At 32.0% G+C, this 23,876-nt stretch overlaps 2 protein-coding genes across 7 annotated transcripts in view; both read left to right on the forward strand.

Moving 5' to 3' along the window:
* LOC117100343 (voltage-dependent T-type calcium channel subunit alpha-1G-like) overlaps positions 1-2,566 on the forward strand; it is a gene marked incomplete in the record, with an annotated part of 31,215 nt that extends 28,649 nt beyond the window's left edge. The window contains 1 exon segment of the mRNA XM_033240002.1: positions 2,393-2,566. Within this exon segment, the coding sequence (XP_033095893.1) occupies positions 2,393-2,566 (174 nt within the window).
* A 160-nt stretch (positions 2,567-2,726) lies between these two features.
* Positions 2,727-23,876, forward strand: part of LOC117100336 (voltage-dependent T-type calcium channel subunit alpha-1I-like) — a 66,944-nt gene continuing 45,794 nt past the window's right edge. For 5 of the 6 annotated variants that reach the window (XM_033239990.1, XM_033239993.1, XM_033239994.1 and 2 more), the window contains exons 1-4: positions 2,728-3,037; positions 7,249-8,026; positions 9,002-9,477; positions 22,744-22,895. In XM_033239990.1, coding sequence (XP_033095881.1) covers positions 2,975-3,037; positions 7,249-8,026; positions 9,002-9,477; positions 22,744-22,895 — 1,469 coding nt within the window. In that variant the 5' untranslated portion in view covers positions 2,728-2,974. Of the gene's footprint in view, positions 3,038-7,248; positions 8,027-9,001; positions 9,478-22,743; positions 22,896-23,876 lie in introns of all 6 variants that reach the window. The other variant, XM_033239992.1, reaches the window with a different exon arrangement.

Genomic DNA, 23,876 nt, shown 5'->3' on the forward strand with positions numbered 1-23,876 from the left:
ATGCGCCGTACTGCTCTTCTGTTATTATTCTGTCTCTTATACACATCTATTCATCTATATATACATTATATATTATGTATCTGTATATAATATATGATTATATTAAATCTATTATATAATTAACTGATTATACCATTAATTTTAACTTAATCTTAAGGCGTTAAATAATTAAATAATTAGACAATTACATAGATTAAATTAATTGTTTTAATGGTAAATAAAAATATATTTAATAATGATTGAGCAATTTGAATATTTAGTGATTATCAAATAATACTAATTAAATTGGACTAAATTGATTAATTAATAATTAAAGATTTAATTTCCATCCACAGTAATCAGTTTAATTTATTCAGTTTTTTAAAAATATATACAGTACTACCAGCATAGACTAATCAGCTAAAAGAATTCTCTCCCTGTGGAACCCTGCTATCTAATTCTATGACATTCACACCATAAATAATTAATGATAAATTAGTTAATAACAAGAAAAAAACAACACACTTTATGATAGTGATGGCATATTTCATTCCCACTAGCTTTCACCACTGCTATGAGATATGTGAAATATTACCCGAGTAAGATACTGGAAGCCTATCGGAAATGCCATCTTAAAATTGCTCATTCTGTGTTTATTAATTGTATTAAGCAGAATTATATTACAACTTGTCTGACTACGCAAAATTTAAGATTAAAAACAGTGGTTTTCAAGATTTTTATTACATAGAAGTTATTTGATTAAAAATTTAATTAGTTGAAATAAATGTGTTAATACTTGCACCTTGCTTAAATGAGTAAATTGTTTATTATTCCTAATATTGGCTGTGGAAAAATGATAACCAGCCGAATAAAGTCTTATTTATGATCAAAAGGTGATACCTAATCCTCTATCAATAAAACGTTATAAGGGGTTGAAAAAAAGGCTTGGGGAAGTGGAGAGTTGTAATAGATAGAATTCTGATTTCTCTATAGCTATAATATTATATATAATCTTAAATTAATGTATACATTTTTTTTTCCTAAGTCTTTTTAATTGATTATTTGCTTATGATGAAAAAAAACATCAAGAAATTAATACATGTTCAAAATACGAAGCACAAAATAAATAAAAAGTAATTAAATATTAAACAAAAAGATTTTTAGAAGAAATCATAATAATTTTTTTTTAAATGTAAATTTTTTATACATGGCACATAATGGTGCGAAAAATCATCTCTATATTGAAATCCCCAGAATCTTTCTTTTGGATTGCAAATATTTAGATTCAGTCAGATTGCCGCTAAAAAGATTTAGTATATTTATCTCGATTGCGAAATTCCAGTCATAAGATCCCGACAGAGTGTTAACTTGAAAAGTAAGCGTGATACTCAAAGCATTGCAGATTCTTTTGCAAAATTATGATATGCCAGATAAGACGAGTAACAAAAATGATGCCTCATTCAGAACACCTAATGTGTAACCAGAAACTGGATTGAAATTATTGTCAAACTGGAGATCCGTCGCACCGCAAAACTCCCTGAGGGTGCTTATGAGAAATTAAATATTAAACATTAACTCCTTGCGACTTATATTTCAGATGCATGAAACTAGTTCAGAGTTGAAAAATAGCCAATTTTGTAACCCTTCTTATAGATACATAGAAAATTATTGAAATCAAACAGAAAAAATGTTAGTTGGTAGCATGACTTGTAATTGTGCTAGGAATTATGGGATACTAATACTGAGCATGCTCATATAGAGTCCTTTTTCCTTTCCTATTGGTAGACCTAATCAATTGTTTGATCATTTTAAATTTTGTAATGTATCACATGACGGCTGCACATGGATGGTGCCTTTCCGTCATGTACGCTATAGAGTTTATCATGGAACATTTTGCACAAATATTATAAAGTAAGGAATTAGGCACACTGGATTGAGAACATTCCGGTCGGCAAGTGCTTGCATAGCGCAAAAGAGTGATCAGACGACAAGCGCTAATTCTTGAGAAGTCTGATGCCAGCATATATTTAATATTGAATGGTCTTAAATAAGCGGCGCAATGAAGCTTTCAAAAAGTTTATATGCGCCGTACTGCTCTTCTGTTATTATTTGTGGTATGTCTCATTTTACCGTGTCTCAAACTTATCAGTGTTACCTAAAACTTTCAGAAAAAATTACTTGTGTCTGATATAAAAATCATTTGTTTTAATTTTGTCATCTCTTCATGAAATTAAGCTTTAATTTTTGTTTGCCATATTTTTAGTTCTGTCCTGTTTGCTCCTTATGTTTGAACTTCGGTGGTAGGCCTACTTTTTTGCTAGGCCTGCTGTACAGTTTGCACCCTGAGGTTAAGTTCGATAACATACTTCTGTAGCCAACCCTTCAGTTTTCCTTCCTGCTTGCAATTCTCTAGATTATCAGCCTAGAAGGCTGGGTGGACATTCAGTACCTTCTGCAAGACAGTCACTCCAAATGGGTGTGGATCTATTTCGTTTTTCTGATAGTAGTAAGTAAATACAACAATGCAAACCACCCAGGTTTTCGTATCATGCATTTGCGTCTGTCATCCCATTCCATCTTTGGCTAACATTCGCTGTTAGGTTCTTTTTCAGTTGCATTTTCATTGAGTATTTCTACACAGATTTTGTACGCTGATTTTTAACAAAATCATCTTGATTTTCAAACTAACATTCATCATCATTTAACAATAAAAGTCATTTTTTTTTGCATTTAATTAAAATTAACAAAGACTAGTCTAACATTAAACAAAAACTTTCGTTTCATTGGCATTAAAAAAAGTGTTCAAAAAAATGGCCTAAAAATCTGTGTAGAAAACTGATTAATCTTTTAATATCATCTCACTATCCTAGCTATGGAAAAGCACACTGCACTTCATTTTTTCACTCCACTGTAATGTCCTCCATTGATATAGAGGGCTCACTTCACCGCTGTTTCTATCTGACAGGTTATAACACTAGAGGGATGGAGTGAGCTTATGTATTATGTTCAGGATGTCCATAGCTTTTGGGACTGGGCATACTTTGTTATTCTAATAGTAGTAAGTATTGCATTACAATAAAAAAAAAAAAAAATAGGGGGCAAATGTTCAAGAATGCAATCGTTGTGGTGTATACACCATTAAAAATAGGTTTTCAATTAATCTCGTAAGTTTAAAAAAAAAAATCAAATCATAATTTTCACTGTTTGAAGTTGTGATCTATGATATTGTAAATACATTGCACGAAATAGCAATGAATAAAAAGAGGAAAAATTTAAACGGGCAAATATGGGAAAGAAAATAAAAAATATCAAAAATACTCAAAAGAAATTGTATCTAGTTTTTAGAGATATGAAATCTCATTGTTGCCAAGCAACTCCTGCATTCTTGAGCAAAATGAAATTAATTTTGTCACAATTATGAAGAAAGTTATATTTCAATTATTATGCAAGTGAAGTGAAAATCAAAAAATGATAAAAACTGTGCTAAAATACACACCTTATATGCACAAGTATGCTGATTATTTTTTGCCTAAAAAAATGGTTAATGTTATTAATATGTGACTTTCTACCACAAAATGAGTTGAATTTAAAAAAAAATAATTTTCCAGTGCTTCAAATTTTAATCATATATGTAATGTTTGATAAAGTCAAAATATAATTTCTTACCTCCATTGGTTTTACGAAAAATGAAAAATACATCTTAATTACGATATTAAAGATTTTTAAAAGCCTGTAGTACAGCGTGTAATCTATGGCATGTTTGAATCAGTTTTTCTGTTTAAAGAAATTATTTTGCGAATGCTGATGTTCAGAAGGTCATGTCTGGATACATAGCATATCATTTAAATTGCAAAATAATTATATATCAAGATTATGAAAGCAGATAAAAATTTTACTCGGTGTTTTGGCAAAACTCATTTTATGGTAGAACATCATCACATGTAACAAATAAAAATCTAATGAGATGCGTTTGCTTGCTTTTATTTATTTTTTTTTCCTACAAATGGATTGCATAATTATTGTTATTTTTTTAATATGTTTCATTAATATGATGTTTTTGATAAAAGGTAAGTTATGTAATGTTAATTTAATTATGTTTCATTTTCATTCATCCACATTCATTAGTGCGATTTCATTCATCATAAATATTATCACTTGAATTAAAATATTTTTAGAATAGATTTTACATTGGCACTATATAAATGCTAATTAATTGTATACAAAAAACTGCAGATCATAATCATTCTGTAGCTGCAAAATATAGAGTTTAGAGTCATATTGGTTGGTTTACTAAATAATGTTATCAGTATCAGTGATTCTCAACTAATTAACTTGTTATTGACAATCTGGTGGTAAGAGGAATGTTTATTTCCCTGTATTTGCCTCTTACAATTTCATTTTTTGCATTCTTTTATTGTCAAACTTTTTGCAAAAAATATTTAATTATGAGAAGATTTACATACGCATATTAAATAGAGACATCACAAATTTCACAAAAAAAATAAACCAGAGAACATCAAGATACCATTAAAAATCACACCAAAGTAACAAGAAGTTTTACCATTAACAATAAAATATATCAAGAAGATAATAAAAAGCAGCACAAAACTGACAGCCACTAATTAAAAAGTTTCAAAAGAATTAAAAACCATTAACAATAAAAAAGAAAATAAACACTAGAAACAATGCAAACACAAAAAATTAATGATTAAAGTTAAAGGGCAATACCCAAATATCATATAGAAATCTATATATAAATAATAAAAAAAATGATAGAACCAGTAGTACGCAGATGTACATTGCAAAAAACCTGCACATATGACAACATTTAAAGTATACAAAAAACATAAAAGCCTTAAACACAAAAATATAGGTTGACCCCAATGAGTATTTGAACCAAGAACACTGGTTATTATGTAGTTAATTTACTAACCTAACCTGTGATACCGAAGTATTAGCTTCTTATTGATCTATCAATCAATCAATCAATTAAATTAATCAGTCTATATTATCAATCAATCATTTCCCTGAATACTATTTCCTCTCCAAGATACCAACCTTCTCCATATCCACTGCCAGAGAAATCAATAAATAATCGACACTATATGCCATTAGAAAAAATAGAAATTACTTCATTTTGCTTTGTGCTATCAATAATAGTTGGTTTATCTTAATCAAACAAATAGTACTTTTAGATTGTTTTGAAATTTCCTTCAAAATGGCTGAAATCAGAAGGACCCACTGGAAACAAGTCTTCAGACTTACGGTAGAGGTTTAACCCAATGAATGGGGAGTTTTCGATTTGCATGATGACGTGATACTAGAACGGATCACTTATGCGTGACCGTCCTACTGTCCTCTGCACGGCCAAATTGCATCCTAGAATCTAGGCAACAACGAGAACTTAATGTTCTTGCACGTGCAGTTGACTTCTAATAGTGATGTCATTACGCTCCATGTCCTACTATCAACGTGTAATCGAAAGTTCCCTATTACTCCCATCCTATCCTAAAGTTCAAAGGTTGAGAATCACTGACCCATGACAAATTCACCATATAAACCAGCTTCGAGGTTTATTAATAACACATAAATATTAATAAATTAATAGTGACTGATCAGAAGTGACTTGCACCAGTTGATGTAATAAATTCTACCCATGCATTCATTGCTGCTAAATATAAACATCCTCCGCTGTTTAATCATTAATTGGCAGTGATGGACTACATGAAGCATACAATCAACTGGTGAGGTGGTCCTTCTTTTGTGATTTGTAATCTCAGTTTATAAACCTGTATATTCTACAACAATAAAGAAACTCAGTTATCATGGAGTATCAAAACTATACAATTTGACAATCTATCAGCCAACCATTCACTGCTACTATAAAATGGCAGTGAGTGATTGGATGTTAGATTTTCAAAAGTGTTAGAAATCTGACAAACATCTAACCAGTCAATCATTCACCACTATTTAAAACTAGCAGTGATTGATTGGCTGTTAGATTTTTAAAACTATAAACATTTTAAATTTAACAGACATAAAACCAGTCATTCATTCATAATCATTAATCATAATCATGGGCTTGCAACTAACAACAGAATTTGTATCATTTTTACTTGCATCAAGATTTCAAAACTGTTACTTAAATCAAGAGGCAGTTTGTTTGACAATATAAATGCTGGAAGCACTGTTGAGGATCGTAGTGATGTCATTTTGTTACTGAAATTTATAGCTATTTATAAGTATGTGATAAAACAGATGATGAACGAGAGTTATGCTTTTATATAATGTACTTTTTAAGAGGAGTAATCATTTTCATTTAATTTATATAGTCCTTGGGATACTTTAAAGCATGTACATAAAAACTCTGACATATTAGAGGAAGGGAAATTTCAAGGCTGGACAGGAATAAATGCAAAAAGTGTATTAAATCATAAAGTGGCTGCATATTAAAAATGGTACATAAAATATAAATAGACCTATAAAATAAGAAACATTTTGAATATATAATATGATAAAAAAGATAATTTTTGTCGAAAATGATTACAAAATATTTCTTTAAATTTAACCAAGTAAAAAATTGTAAAGATTTAATTGGACATTTTGAGGTCTATCAGATCTCAATTGTTGCTAAAGTTTGTCAGGAATTGCTCATGACCTATCCCACATCTTACCACTCTAGGTGATGTACGAGAGCGCAAGTCTCTCAAAAAATGTGCGTCCCCAGTCGCTCTTCCATTGAAAATGTTTAAAGCAAAAAAATCACGCTCTACTTAAAAATGACTACATATCACCTTATGTTGTGAGCTTAGTTCCCCCTTGCTTTATTATCGAGCACTCATCAGTCCCCTCCCCCTCCCCCCTATTTCAAAACTCCTAGATACACCACTCAGTGAGAGAGGGAGGCAAATGTAGGTAACATATTTTGCCCAAATACATAAGAAACTTCAATATCAAAATATGTATATAAAAAATACATATTCTTCTATTTATTTCATCAGTTAAAATCACATTGGATATTAAAATCAATGGTAGACATACATCATTTTGGTACTAAGAATTAAATTCATCGTCACTGAAATTCATAATAAAAATTCCATACATTTGTTCATAAACAAATTATGATACACCACACCAGTTCATAGAAAATATACAATATTCTGAAGCTATTTGTGTTTTCCCTAAACGTCTTGATTACAAATATAATTTTTATAAGATAATCAATATTTTATTTGTTAATAGTGTTTTTGCTAATTTTTTTCCTACTAGATTGGTGCCTTCTTCCTGATCAATCTCTGCCTTGTTGTCATAGCCACTCAGTTTTCTGAGACTAAGAAAAGAGAAAACCGTTTAATGGAAAAAAATCGGCAGCGATTTAAATCCACTAGTACATTGTCAACTTACGAACAGGGTAGCTGTTATGGGGAAATACTGAAATACATTGCGCATCTGATACGTCATGGTAGACGCAAATTAAGACAGTGGCGTAAAGGTATGGACAGTAAAAGCAAGATCACGCCGGCATTATCACTTCGTAGAAAAAAGAGGAAGAAATCAGTTCATTTACATCATCATCATTATCACCACCACCATCATTATCATTTTGGGAATACGAGTCCAGTGCCTCCGCATGCAAGTCCGGAGAGCAGTGACATTGGCTCATCACCCACTCGGCAAAATCGTTTTCTGGTTCCGCCTGCGAATAATCTAATGCCCAGCTCAGATTCACTGCATTCCATAACTTACTGTACGGAGAGAATTGCACGTGTTGATGCAGAGAAAAGGAAAAAAATACCAGAACCTGTATCGCCCCATACTCACGTTATCACTACGCTTTCTATCCATCGTGCCTCCTCCATCAATTATCCAAATACGAACTCCAAGGACAAGAGCCAGGCCTCGGTCCTGGCTAACCTTAAGGCAAATGAGGGCGCCAAAAGTGAATCTACAAATAAACTCCCTGAGGACTGGCAGAGGTTCAAGGAAACCGATGCCCTAAAACCCCTTTCATGTGTACCCGCCATATCTACAAATGCAGATAGTTCAGGTAGGATTATCACAATGCTTCATGCTTATGTAAAGCCTTCCCAAGAGTGCAGCTCCAAGGAGGCTACTTTTTTTACCTGTGTTTTTCACGTTCTTGTTCTTGTTGTTGTCACTGTCCTTGTCACTGTTTTTATTGTCACTGACTTTTGGTGTCAAACTTTGCAGAATGTAAGATGTGAGAGAATGGAGCGTATTGTTTTTGGTATTTGTGTGATTTATGCTAATTATTAATTTTACATAACTAACACTCATTGCATTTGCATTGTATAACACCATAATTTGTAGGTCTGCTAAGACTAGACTCGAGGCTTTTTTAGAAAAAACAAATTCATACATTTTATACTGGAGTACAACTGTACCACAAAGCTACAGCTAGGTTGTTATGTACTATGGAATATAAAAATCAGTTTAGCCAACTCTCAAAGCATTCAACAAATAAATGTAAATAAGAACCACTATCACATCACTGCAAATTGTTAATTCCTTTGAAGGCAAGCATCTCTTATCTGGTTCTCAGCTTCAATCCATTTCATTTTTAGTTTATAGAGAATCAAGGATATCAACCTATTATATTGATTTTCATAAAAACATCATTTTATTGAGTAGAGGTATGGAATTGTATGTGTAAAATAATTATGCATAGAGAATAAATTATTGATTTTTATGTCTTTTAACAAAGAATTCTCTTGTATTACAAATGTCATGGTCATTGGTTGCCATGGTTCCATAGTATGTTACCAAACACATTATTAAAATGAAAACATTTTCTATTTTGACTGTTACATTGTAGTTTACCTTAACCTTTTGAAGTCTTTTGTTAAACAAAATCAATAATGCATAAAATGTATAAAGTAATTACTTTAACCATTATTAATAATAATAACTTATACATTTCTAATGTGCAGATTCCATATTTTAATTACTTAATATAATTTTTAGAGTTTGGAAATATTAATGTTTGTATCTCATTTTCCAGCTTTGAAATCTCTTGGACCTCCTAAACACCAACCGCTTGCTGAGAGATTGTCTGCGCCATGTTCACTGGTTCGTGACTATCCTCCCTCACCGCTTCCCGCTATACGAAAACATGCCTGTCTCTCAACCCATAGTACTTGTCCAATTCATCATCCTTGCCCACGCCACAAGCCCTGCCCTACACACTGCCGGACGTCATACCGGTTAAACCAGTCCTGCCCGCACACTTGTGACGAGCATCATACTTCGGAGTATGAGTGGACGGACTCGGATTCAGACAACAGCGAGTCTGCGCTGAATCAATCAATTGATACTTGCATTGTGGGAAAGAAACGTCGTTGTTGGCAATGCAAGAATTGTTGTCGGTCGTTTCAACGCAAGCTTGAGGGAATCATTGAGAGCAACTTTTTTATGCGGGGGATTTTGATATGCATCTTAATTAATACGTTGAGCATGGGAATCGAATACCACAATCAGGTTAGTTTTATTGTTTTTGTCTCTTAACTTAACAATTGCAAATGGTTTAGAATGACCACAGACCAAAAAACTCTTTAACTCTCGAAACAGTTAATACGAACAAGATTACAATAAATAGAAAATAAGTTGCATGGATCTATTGAAAGTCAACCAATCACATACCGGTACCTTCTAAGTGCTGATTGTACAGTAGATCTGCCAATCATATACTTTGTAAGTGTTGATGATAGGCCAGCCAGTTACCAACTTTGTAGGGGATGATTACAGAATAGCCAATCATATCCATATTAGTTTGTTGGTTTAGATCATCCAATATAATACATTGTAAGTGCTATAGTTTAAATGAATCAATCATTTTTCAAATTAATAAAACATCAAGTAATATTAATATTAAACTTTTGTAAGAAAACCACTTTTGAAACTAGATTATCAGGTAAATACCTAAAAAAGGGTGCCAAACATTTTTTCTCCCATTGCCAGCTTTCTAGCCTTAATGTTGAAAATAAAGTCAATTTCAATCCATCAATTTAATGGACTTTTTGCAACACTGGCACATATAGAATAGCTTTTACATGTACAAAATATCTTGATGCTAAACGTAATAGAAAAACAAAGACTAACTTGATTGTAAATACGAAAGAATGTTAAACAGTATTCAGCTAATTATAAACTTATCTAAAAAAAAAATTAATAATTAATTCAGTACAGTAAAAATAGTTTAAAATCAAATTTTGAGCAAACAGATTGAAGACCACAAGTAAACAAATATATTATCACAATGCATGTTAAAATGCAAATTTATGAACATACAATTGGGATTGGTGGAATTCCTCAAGAGTGCAACATATCCACTTATAGTCCCCAATCGTTGTATAAGAAGGCATCGTATATATATATATATATATAAGTGGTAACTCAAATAAAATTTGAAAACATATTTAACAATACCTAATAAGATCTACTTATTTTTCCAAGACTTGTTGAGGTGGTATTTAGTTTTAATAATTTCTTTCTTTTAATGAACGATTAATTGTTTACAATGAAAATCAAAATGGTTATTAACTTTATCATTAGGATAAGCATTAGATAAATCATCAAGTAATAAGTGGCGTTTATACTCATTAGACCATCATAAAATACAGTACATTCAAATAGGATGATAATCCCCATGTTTCAAGATAATTTTTAAGGAGTTGTTTAAGACATTTATCACGTACATGTTTTAAAGATAGACAATCAAAAATAAAATGGTTTGATCGAATTACATTCACACATTTTGCACAAACCTGTGTTTTTTTTTCAGAGCAAGGTCTTTTCCTTCCTTCCTTCCAAATCCAATGTAATGGTTCTAGTCTTAAACTTTAAATTTACACCATTAAAATTTACTTTATCAAATAGGTAATTCTCAAAACCTGGTTGTATTTTATATTTAATACAATCAATTTGTTGAATAGGCTACCTTTTGGAAAAAGAATTCAATAGAAAATCAGCCCATTACATTTTGTACTTGCCCAAATTTCAACAAAGCATTCCCAATTTCTTTGGCTATCTTTCTTGTTCTAAATTGTGGCAAAGACAAGCCAAACCACTTACTTGTCGCAAAATTTGATTTTCAGTTATTAATGCAGGGTTAAAAAGTAAAATAGGAGCTATAAAATGGTAAAAGAATAATTCAAACAAGACATTTCTTTATGAAGTTACGAGCATTTAAACATTCAGGTGTTTAAAGAACAATATTTCAGAAATTAACCTTCGAAGGTTTATGATTTCATGCATTTCTAACCCAGAAACATTTCCCAATGGTTAAAATTTCTTGTTTTAACATTGAAAATAGCACAATAACAGCATAGCATGATGTATAAATATATAAAGCTTAGTTTAGTGCAATAAAATAGATTTCAAAAATGTTGACATTCCAGCATGTTTTGATCATTTTCTCTAAAACACGATTTGCTAATTGTCTTTGGACAAATTATTTATTCTATTAAAATAACAAATTCTAAACTTATTTTGTGTGATTGCAATTGATTGCCAACCCAGATCCCTTAACAGCAGCAATTTCGTATTTTAAATTGAAAAGTTTAATTGACTTTACAGACCTGTCAAAACTATCAAAGTTTATTTAACAAAAATATCTGACATGCTTAAATATGGTCATATGACATCACATTATGACCATATATAGGCACATTATGACTATATATAGGCATACAACAAATTTTATCAAACATTGTTATGTCTGACAGACAAAACTCTGTTACAAAAAAATAGGACGTTAGGTCGAAGGACAGCTGCTGAAAGTCTGTGAATAAACAAACAAGGGCTTTAGAATCTAGGAGCCTTTGTAGCCCAATCAGCTCCCATCGCTCCTGCGACTTGTTACGGATTTCAGCCAGCAGACTATTGTAATCTGCCATGTTTAGCTTTTAATTATGGATACTGTACGAAGGTATAGGATGCTACATTTACAGCCAAGAATAGAAATCTGTTTACATTGCATTTATTTACGGTATGAAGCAGAATTTAAACAGCTGTAGTTTACAGCCTGTACTGACAGATAGGTTCATTGCTCTAATGTACTCTGCTCAGAAGTTCTTTGGACAAGGATTGAAGCGAGTCTGTGATAGATGGATGGACTGAGACAGACGAAACAATGGATGAACGGACAGATTACGGATGGATGGATGAAGGCTATTGCTGTGGATGTCACTTGCCTGTTAGTGAAAAACCAGAGACTACTCTAATTCTAAGATCAATCCTATTCAACGCCATTTTCGCAAAGTGCCGTCCAACTGACAGTCTTCAATCTTATAACACAAAGATAACCCTTTAATTATAGACCAAACCCTGAGACCCCACGTTTGGAAGTCCCGAAGGTGGTCTTAATTGGAGAGGGAACTGTAATTTAGATGATGACTCTCTTCGTTAATTTAACATCTTTCTGAATTCATCAATCACTCATTGATATCTCACAATCTCCTTTTAGAACCAATGGTAGGTGTCAAAGAAACAAAATTCTATGGTTGGTAGGTGTAAATTGTGCTTTAAATTTTAGACCAAAATATTAACTAAAATCAGAATTGGAATCAGCAAATATATATTTAAAAAGATGATATAATTCTTTAGATTTGAATTGTAAATATAAATTTTAAAATCTATCAAACGTATAAGGTGTTTAGTAGACATTTTAATGCGCAAATGGCTATGTATAACATATCCCATGATTTTAATTGGATTATTTTTCAATTGCTGCAGAAACAAGACTATATGACTAACCAAACAACGCCTACAAATCAGATGAACGTATCAATAATATATCTTTATAGTATAATAAGTTACTGCATTAGTCACATGTACAGAACATACAATGCCTATATAGATTTTTCTTATATTATCATTAGTTGATTTTAGGTTATAGTATATGAGATTAAATTATTTATTCTACTATGACATCACTTTTGCTCATTTTTTTTATCCATTTGCTGATTTTTATTGTGAAATTTTATTTTAGATAAACAGCGCCACCAAAAAAGAAGAAAAAGCTAATGTAGGTCAACAGTAGCATATTTTGACCCTGTGAGCACAATGTAGTTATAGTTCTCCATCCAATATGAGACCAACTTTAAACCTGAATATTTGGGGTGGTCTCTGGGTTCAATCTAAAATGAGAAGGTTAGCTTTGTGTTAAAAAATTTAAGATTGTTCAATATTTGGTTCTTTGAAAAAGTTGTTTTGAATTAGAGTAATCTCGGAATTAGAGGGGTTTCAAATTGAGGGTGCCCTGTAATATACTGTTAAACATCTGATAGTTACACAAGGTCACTATTTTTAGAGTTACTGTTAAAGTACTTGATAGTAGATATTTTACATATTTCACGAACGAATGGACTACAGTTTCGATCAGTTGTGATGTAGTCGGTAGTAATCCAAAACTGATTACTTCCGATTGCAACCAACAAGAGCATTCAGCCCAAATCAGGCACAAAAAACTTTATATATGGAACGGCAGGTCAAACGGTACTATAGGCTTCCAGTGGCTAGACCTATGTTGACTGAGCTCAGCCAATCAGTGCCTGTGGAATTTGTTGCGATCGGATTCCATGATAATTATGAGTAATAAACATTGTAGCACCCAATTGCAACGGGTAACAATTGCTAAATCAATTACTTTTCGGCTACTATTGGTGAGTATTACACTAGGATAAAACTTTAATTCAGTGAAAAAAAGTTTCATTCAACTTGTCAATGCCCAGTCTTCACCTCATAAAAATATTCTTCGCTTACTTGTTCATAAACATTTAAAAGAGTTTATACATAATCAATTTATTCATGTAATGCACAGCACCATATGGCGATAGCAATACGTAGTATTCATCATTCCCTTAATAATGCCAGCCATATTTTTCATGTAGATCTATCATATATGAATCAAATGACGACTTACAATGAAATAGAAATTCTGCATGTTGTTGTAAATGATAATTTTGGCATTCTCTATCCATCATATGCAGAACATTAATTTAGTGATCTACTTTTGTTAAATGTCACAGAATCTTAAGAGTTAAAGTAAGAGAATTATATAATGGAATTTGCAAATTTATGACGTACAGAAGACGCCTGCATTTCTGTTTATTCAAGTAGTACTCGTATTCTTCCCCTTGCGTTGTACGATTCATTTTGTTGTTGTTGGTAGCCAAAATATCATTATCATGATAATCGTCGTGGTCATCATTATATAAATCATCATTGTCATCAACATTATCAACATCATCTTCATCGTCATTATCTTCATTGTTATTAGCATATCATCAATGTCATTGTTACCATCATTAATATCATTATCAATCACTTTTATCCTCAACATATCGTCAGCATTTTTGTCATTAGAATTGCTAATTTCACCTCTTAATTATTTTTAATATCTGTAAATTATAACCACACACAGAAAATCAAAATCAAAGTATATATGATGTAATGTGGAGTAACTTTTACAGTAAATACTTCTCCACAACGGTCCCTTCATGTTTTAACTACCCGGTAAGCTTCTACCAGTTACTCTTGTCTGTACACTTCGTATTTATTAATTGATATTTTATTAAAATGTATGTACATTTTATTAAAATGTATGTACATACATGGCCCCTTGTATGAGCAATACTTGGATCGTCATTGGTCCCCAAGAATATCTCTCCTGACGATTCGCTAAGGTGTGTATAAGTTTACAATCAATTTATGAGTTGATATAGAATCGGCCTGGGGGAATATATCTCTCAAAACAGCTGGAATATGCAGTTCGTTCACCTTTGGATAAGCAACCACTTCAACTGCAATCACTTTCACTGGAACATCACTAATCGATGGCTGTTTAATAGTCCCATGGTTGGATAGTACTGCTGGTCATACGCAATGATAGCGAATGGTCAATGAATAAAAAATTAATCCCCTACTCTTTCCCTAATTTATCTATTTATTATCATATCTTATTCTATCAACAGGGATAAATCGCCACATACAAATTAAGAAAGTTATTATCCCATAATCTTAACCATAGACGATGTATATCTGTATTATTGTGAAATATGACATGCATTTGAATCTGTGCTTCATTTTAACCTTCTAGTTGTTATCATATATTTTATTTCTTTATACTTATATTTTCTATTTTTCTATAATTGATTTTTTTCATTGTCTTATGGTTTTCAGTTAGTGCAATTATTGACACACCATTCTTGAGGGAATACATATTGTGTCTTGTGTGTTGACCTATACTGTAGTACAATTTTAGACCTGTAATTATTAGATTAGATTTTTTATATACATATTTGTATGTTCCCTGAATTTTATTTTATTATTATTTTATTTTCTTATTGTTCTTTAGTTCCACTGTGTGCCCAAATTATTAAAATTAAATTGTTTCTTTCATTAATTATTTGATTATCAAAATCCATACACAGTTCAGTAGACCATTAAATCATGTTTGAAAATAGGCCAAGACATGGGGGTGCCATGATTTGCCTGACGGGTGCCTGAGGTCCCCGACGAGGGAGATTTCCAGACGAAAGCAAAGTGGGGGTGGTCGAGCATCACGTAATATGTTCTGGAAGTAGTCCAGGACAGTTCATTCATTCAGGTTTATGTAATCGATTTTATAGTCTACTAATATGTAGAAAATAGATATAAATTGTTTTTCTCCTCGACGAATTGTGGTTTTTAGCCCCCCCGGCCCTGCTTTCTGTCTAATATGCTGACCTCTATATGCTTGCTTTCACCATCCTGCGCATTTCGCATCAGCCAAAATCCCTAGCTGCTTGAAGATGTACCCAAACCATTGTAAGTTTCTTTATGTAATTTTTTTTATAGGCTTATGTATGTCTACTCGCTGATAATACTCTCTTCAGTTATTGTATTACACACTGTAATACAAAATTCATAGATAAATCACTCTGGTGATATATGAAACTAATTAACGACACGTTTCGACATGTCACACGTCATCATCAATCAGTGATGCTAATGCTACTTCCGGTTTATATGCTACCACTCAGATATGGCAGACAAGCAAATACTAGATGATAGATGTAAATTTGTTTTTATTAAAAAAGGTATTGCAGGGGCGGATCCAGAGATGTCCAAAAGGGGGGCCGAAAGGAGGGGGGCCAAAATTTGGGCCGATCGAGACAACACTGAAACAGGAGGTCTGGGGCATGCCCCCGCGAAATTTCTGTGTTTTAAATGCCCAAAAATAACATTTGAGGCGTTCTGGTTTATCGTTTTTTCTTTCTTTTTTTCTTTTTTTTTTCCTTTTTTTACCTCTCCAAAAGGAGTGAGGGGGGGGGCCGTATGACCAGCCGTACTATCCAACCATGGGACTATTAATTAAACAGCCATCGATTAGTGATGTTCCAGTGAAAGTGATTGTGGTTGAAGTGGTTGTTTATCCAAAGGTGAACGAACTGCATAAATTCCAGCTGTTTTGAGAGATATATTCCTCCAGGCCGTTACCAGATTCTATATCAACTCATAAATTGATTGGAAACTTGGATACACACCTTAGCGAATCGTCAGGAGAGATATTCTTGGGGACCAATGAAGATCCTAGTATTGCTCATACAAGTGGTAATGGATGTACATCTCCTGGGTTGTTCCCCCAGATTATGATACATATCTCTTTACAATTAAAGACTCCTCTAATTAATGACCACCTTCAATTAAAGACCACTCTTCTGTAGTCCCAAATTTTATTCTAATTAGAGAACAAACCTGCCAAAGACCATGGAAGCCACAGTCCTAAACCAGTCTTTAATTTGGAGAAAAACCTTTCTTCAGAATAGATTTCATATCAAGCAGAGTATTGAAATTTGATTAAGCATGAGGGAAGAAGAAAGGCAGAAAGTGAAAATGTTTAAGTAAGGAGTAGGCAAAGATAATGTGATGTGAAGGAAAAGGATTATAGGATTTGGGATGTCTTTGGAGTTGTGTCCATTCCCAATTGCTAGGTGCCAGGGGTTCCGAAGTTAGGGAGAGTGCTCAACCCTTGTAGATAAGGCAAAAAATTATTGATTTTGATGATGATAATGTAGGTACAGTACTTCAAATATAAGCGTACAGAAAGAAAAATGGTGAAAGTATTATTTTATCCACTCCAGATGGGTGAACTATGGGAAATGCTGAAATGAAATGAAACCAAAGCACCCATTATAGCATCCACTTTATGCTGTACGACATGTAGATTACGTGGTCATTCCTTTGTTACTTTACACACGAGATAAATTGGTTTCAATCGATATTAATTCAACATCGTGATCCAGCAATTTTCTAATGAGGATTTTGATTGAATCCTCACAAAGACATTATAGGCCTACTGCAAATTGAATGGCATAAAAATTACAATTCTCGCCAAGAGACTGTTTGCTCAGGTGAAACAATGTCATTTCCATCCTTTTTGACATCTGGTGTGCAAATATCCATCTGTCTTTGATAACCTGTGTCGTTATGTGTTGTATATTTTTTATATGCATTTAAGAAAGGATTTTTTCTTTATGGATGTTACATGTACTTTGAATACATCTTATAATTGAAAATTTGCTGGTGAATATAATGTTGAAATAAAGTAAATTGAAGTTAAATTGTAATGGCTTTATTGTAATAAAGATTGAGATATTTTTTACAGTTTATCAGTGTTATGGTATGGTATGAGAATAAAATTTAAAGAAAACGAATAAGGAATAAAGTGACGTAGGGGAGCAATGTACGTATGGCAAATCGTCATTCACTTATTTTACACCTGTAGTGTTAACACCTTGAAATTGAACCTTAAGATCTACCTGTTCCGCAAATCGTTTACTGATCCGACTCCTGGAATTAACTAAAACCAATTTAACTATAGTATCTGCATACCTCTGTCATGTTCTTGAATGCAGGACAACACATGTATGTGTGTAATTCTATTATTTTTTTTTATGCTCCAAGGTAAAAAACAAGACCTTGACCTTGTCCTAACAATGATTGATTGATTAATACAATAATTTGACATTTTTATTATAGTATTTTTATTATCAGTTTACAATCTTTACCTATACATAATATTTACAACCATTAAACTTGCATATGTGTATTTCTATATTTGATTTCCCCCACCCCAAATTACTCAAACTAAAACATAATTATAAAAAGTAAATGTTAGTTCATTGAAAAGTGTATAACAGTGATGTGGGGAGAATAACATTTTAAAAAGAAATAAAGATGTATAGTATGATTAATTTAAATTAGTTTCTTTTAAATTTGTTAATCGACATTATTAGAAATTTAAAAGCCTTAAAAACAATAGTCGGAATGATATTAAGAAAGATGATGATTCAAGACTTATGAATAATTTATTATTCATGATAGCGTTTGTCTTTCTCAGAAAAACAAGTCCACATTAAATTTAAATATAAATATGATGAATAACATGCTGTTCATCCTCCAATATTGCTTGTTGTGCCTGAATCTGCTACACACTTTGGCGTTAAAATGTACGCGTCCGTTGGCAAATGAAGATATATGAATTTCACTATGCACATTCTTCAAAGCAATGTTTGATGTTATAACAGTATTGCTGACTGTGCTAATGATCAGGATCAGTGCCCTTCGAGATTTTGTTATTTACATTCAACGATCTTGTCACAAATTAATTATTAGACGGAATGGCTAAATTTAGTTATTTATTTTCATTATGTCTCGAAATAACACACGGGATAGAAAATAAATATTAAACCATCAACATCATCATTTGTGTTTAATGTGTTTTTTCACGCATTGTTGGCATTTATTCCACTGCAATCTGTCTTAGGCCATGCTAAATAAACTTAGCTGTTGTTGTCTATAGCTTGTCCTTATCTGCCATGAGTATTGTCTGGAAGATGTAAATTTAACGTAGGAAACGTCCGCTTGGGATTTCAACTGGCTTTATGATGTTATGTTGATGTGAAGCATTCATAAGTCATGTGTCTGCCATATTTAGTACATACACAATACGGTAATAATTCAATTCAATTCCATCCCTCAGTAATTTTAACCTTATTGATATAAGATGCTCAAGTGACAAATATAAATTTTCTTTTTTTCCACGCACTATAATGGCATGGAATCTATTGCCAGAGAATATTAAACAAAGCTAAATCATTACCTATTTTAAAATCTGCACTTTGGACAAACATAAATGATGGTACAATTATCGTTGCTGTCAAGTTATTGGCTTCAATTCGATGAAGCAGTCGATTGTCATGTACTAAAAAGAAAAAAGTTGATGTTGTTGTCAAACTGTTTTGATTGGTAATTGCTATGTGGTTTTAATATTGCACTAAATGGTATTGTTTGGTCTGGTTTGATGTATTGTGTACACACCGAGAGACGTACCCCCTGGTGCATATACCCCAGCGGTCCAGATCCAGATGATCATGATGATAATGATCTGATCATGATGAGGTGATATGTAGAGACTATATTCCATTGAGTACTACGGTGTTATATCATGAAACCATGTGATACCACTCCGTTGCTATCGTTGCAAAAAATGTTCAACCGAACGCCATTTTCCCCACTGACGAACCATTGATCCCAATTTCTAACGTAATTATTAAGATGTTGTATCTTACTTTTTCTTTGTAAATTTTAATTGATGATTAAATGTGTGTTCGATAACTAATATAATGCGAGCTTTTGTGTTTTTTAGTACATTTTAATGGTAAAATATTTAGATTTTAAAATGCCTATTCCAGAAAGCCTATGAAGTCGTTCAGGCGTAATGAACGGTGACCAACGTCTGTTGACAACAGAGAGCGCCACCTGGCGTTGTGACGACACGACTGTGGTACTCTATGAACTTCATAGTGTTCATTACCATTAATAGAGCTATACTGTATATAATTATATTTTATTTTGTTTTATTTATATATTTTGTTTATGATTAGATGAATATATGACAGTAGACTTTTCATTTATTTGTCTTGTATTTTATGTAATTCTGGATGCCAGTTTGATGTGACCAACTGTACTGAGAAAAATTAAAAGTAGATTTTTAAAAATTTAAAAGAAAAAAATAAAGAAAGGAAAATTTTAATGCAGGCTAACAGTTGACATTAACAATTATAAATGATACACAGAGAGAAAATACCTAAATATGGTCATGATGACATCACATGACCATATATAGGCACATCATGACCATATATAGGTACATATATTCCTGATGATGACATAATTAATGTCGAAATATTGAATCCCAACACGATGGCGTGTATTTCAATACTTGGAGTATGTATTATACTTTCTTATCTGAGATTAATCAGTGGACCTTTCGGTTTTATATAGGTACATCATGACCATATATGGACATACAGCAGTGTTGTGTCAAAGAAATATAGTGTAAACAGAACTTAAAGTTACATTAGTGACATGACATGAGCAATTTCATCTTAAATTATTTTTTTTTTTATTAAAAACTGATTTTAAAAAAATCTAAATTTTATGAGCATTCCATGAAAATGGACAAATTCAACTGATCTCTTCTGAAAGCTGGATTGCTCATTGGCTGGTTTTAACGAAGCCACCAACACCATGTTTATGGGCCTAAGTGACGTACCAGTTTAGATAAATTTTTTTTCACATTTTCAAAATTATTGTTAAAAATCACCATTCTTGCAATACTTTTAAATAATAAATAATAAATTTAAAATAATGATTATTACTTAACAACTCGATGCGACTGTTTATGCAGTTTAAAAAAGTGCAAGCGAAGTTAATTGCCTTGTTAATGACTGACGTCACTTTTACAACGCGAATTTGCTTGCGCTTTTGTGAACTGCATAAAATGTCGCATTGATTAGTTTAATGATTTGAAAAAAATCCTTAAGTTAAATTTAAGTTTAGTGTTAAAAATATTGTAAGAATCGTTATTGTTAACAATAATTCAAACAAATGCCAAAAGGAACTTGCCTGAACTGGTCACGTAGGCCACCCCCTCCCCCAACATGACGTTGGTGGCTTAACTTATTTCTGTACAATGATTGGCCGATGAGTAATCCAGCTATTATAGTAGATAGAAGGATCCTAATAAGAAAATGACTTGCAGTGTTTTGCTATTATTAGGAAGACCTTTTGAAAGGGTTCCAAATTGGACCTAAAGGCGTTGTGGCTGTTTATAGCTTTCCTTCTCAAAATAATTATATATTGCCATAATGATGGTGATTATAAATATGAATATCAATGGTTATGTTGTCTTTTATAGCCAGTTTGGGAAATGGTTCTAATAGAATATTTTAATCAGACTGCATAAAACACTGTCTGGTAATGCAAAAACATTGATGAAAGATGTATAGAGCGAGGTTATATTTTTAATTTTCAAAATGAGAAGTATAATAATTGAATATGTTCACAATTATTAAAGGTTCCTTTAAAAAGTGTGTTCTTATACTCCATGTATTTGTTAATGCAGAGGTCTCTAAATGCTCATTTTGACATTGGATTGCAATTTCCAATTAAAGTAGAATGCATTTTATTATCCTGCACAAATGCTGAATTTAAGTTAATAATTAGACACTACCATAGCATCTTACTAAATGCAACATCAAAGTAAACATGACACAATTGTAGCATCCTATACACTGCTACATCAGAGTAAGCATATTAATTGTAATGCTATATCACAGTGAACATGACGTAATGGTAGCATATAATATACTACAAATTGCTACATTGATATAAACATCACTCAATTGTAGCATCCTTTCCAGTAGTGCTTTATCAAAATAAGCATGATCTGATCGTAGCATTCTTCATAAATGCTACATCAAAGTAAACATGATAGGGCATAATACATTGCTACAAAAATATAAACATAACACAATTGTAGCATTCACACAGTGTATCAGAGTATACATGACAGAATCGTAGAATCCTTTACAGTGCTACATTAAAGTAAATTTGACATAGTTGTAGCATAGCATATATATACTATTTATTGCTACAGTACATCAATATAAACATGACACAATATTTTAGCATCCTTCCCAATGCTTTGTCAATGTAAACATAATCTAATCGTAGCATTCTTCATAAATGCTACATCAAAGTGAACATGATATGGCATAATTAATACATTGCTACAAAAATATAAACATAACACAATTGTAACATTCACACAGTATATCATAGTATACATGTCAGAATCGTAGCATCCTTTACAAGGCTACGTTAAAGTAAGTGTGACATACCGTAGTTGTAGCATCCTTCACATGCTACGTCATATTAAACATAACACATATCTAATAGCATCCTATACAATGTTTCATCAAACAAAAAGTTATGGACAGAGTACAAGTGAATCGCAAATATCTATTGATTCTAATAAAAGAAACATAAAATATTGATATGTATAATAAACAGTTATATTTTTTTTATGTAGCCTAGGAAATTTTAAAAATTGATTTTATGTATTTCATAGGTGTTTTCATTTATATTTCACTTTACAAGTTCAAACTGAGTTCAAACCTAATTGATGAATTCATTTTATGATTGATGATGATATTTTCTTATACAGACATTCGTGTTCACATTAAGATGCAAGTGTAACATTTTTTTCTTGGAGCCTGGGGAGTTGATCGGGATGTCATTGACTCTTCAAATAATTCTTTTTATCAACCTGATGTCATTGGTTGTTTTTTTCATTTAAATTCTCTAATTAATTTTGAAATGGTGTCAATTCCTTCTTTTTTTTTTTGCATTTAGCCTGAAGAATTAACACAAGCCATTGAGATTAGCAACCTAATCTTCACTAGTATATTCGGCCTGGAGATGATACTCAAAATATTAGCGTACGGTGTGATTGGTTACGTTAGCAACGGTTTCAACGTGTTTGACGGTACAATAGTTATTATCAGGTAAGAGTAAAAAAGTTTGATGCGTTTCTAAATATAGCATCTTGCATATTTGCATATAACTTCACTTAATATACCGTAAATGTATCAACATCAACTGATGTTTTTAATGTAATGGGATCATGTTGTATGATGAATGTTGGCAGCTATATTAAGATATTTACAGCTAAGGGTACATTCATCAGATACTTGAGGTATTTCGAAGGCCAGGTACATTACTTATCCCGATGTTGCGATGATTTATTAATTCTTGACAGCCGAAAACGGAAGGACGAGCTTTGATGGGCAGCTGATGATAGATAGACCACCAATACTGCAGATAGTCTTAATGGTTCAAAAAAAAATTAAAACAAATTTTTTGTGTGTGTAAATTTCTATTTTATTATTCTGAATAGAAAAATAATATAAAAAAGAATAGATACACAATAAAGGTACCAAACTGGCACATGTATTTCCATTGTGGTCCAAAAAAGGAAAGTAGCTCAACTCCTTCTAATCATGGAGGATATATATAACACTACACTCTCTGTTGTACCATGGAGGAAATATAATAATATATTTCCTCCATGGTTGTACTCAATTCTTAAAGAGGTGACATCATTTGTGAGATAACATCACTTATAACAAGACAACTTGTGAGATATGACTACTACAAGTGATATCATATTATAAACAGCGATTGTGAAATGACATCACCTTAATAATGCATGTTAGATGACATCATCACACATGTGATGACATCATGAAATCACACATGATGACATCATGACATCATACATATGATGACATCATGTCATAAACAGCAATTGTGAAATGACATCATTTTAATAAGGCATGTTAGATGACATTATCACACATGTGATGACATCATGAAATCACACATGATGACATCATGAAATCATACATATGATGACATCATGTCATAAACAGCAATTGTGAAATGACATCATTTTAATAAGGCATGTTAGATGACATCATCACACA

The sequence above is a fragment of the Anneissia japonica genome, unplaced genomic scaffold (assembly GCF_011630105.1).
Source record: "Anneissia japonica isolate Jap-2015-1 unplaced genomic scaffold, ASM1163010v1 scaffold287991_len637273_cov151, whole genome shotgun sequence".
In the NCBI taxonomy this organism is placed as follows: Eukaryota; Metazoa; Echinodermata; class Crinoidea; order Comatulida; family Comatulidae; genus Anneissia; species Anneissia japonica.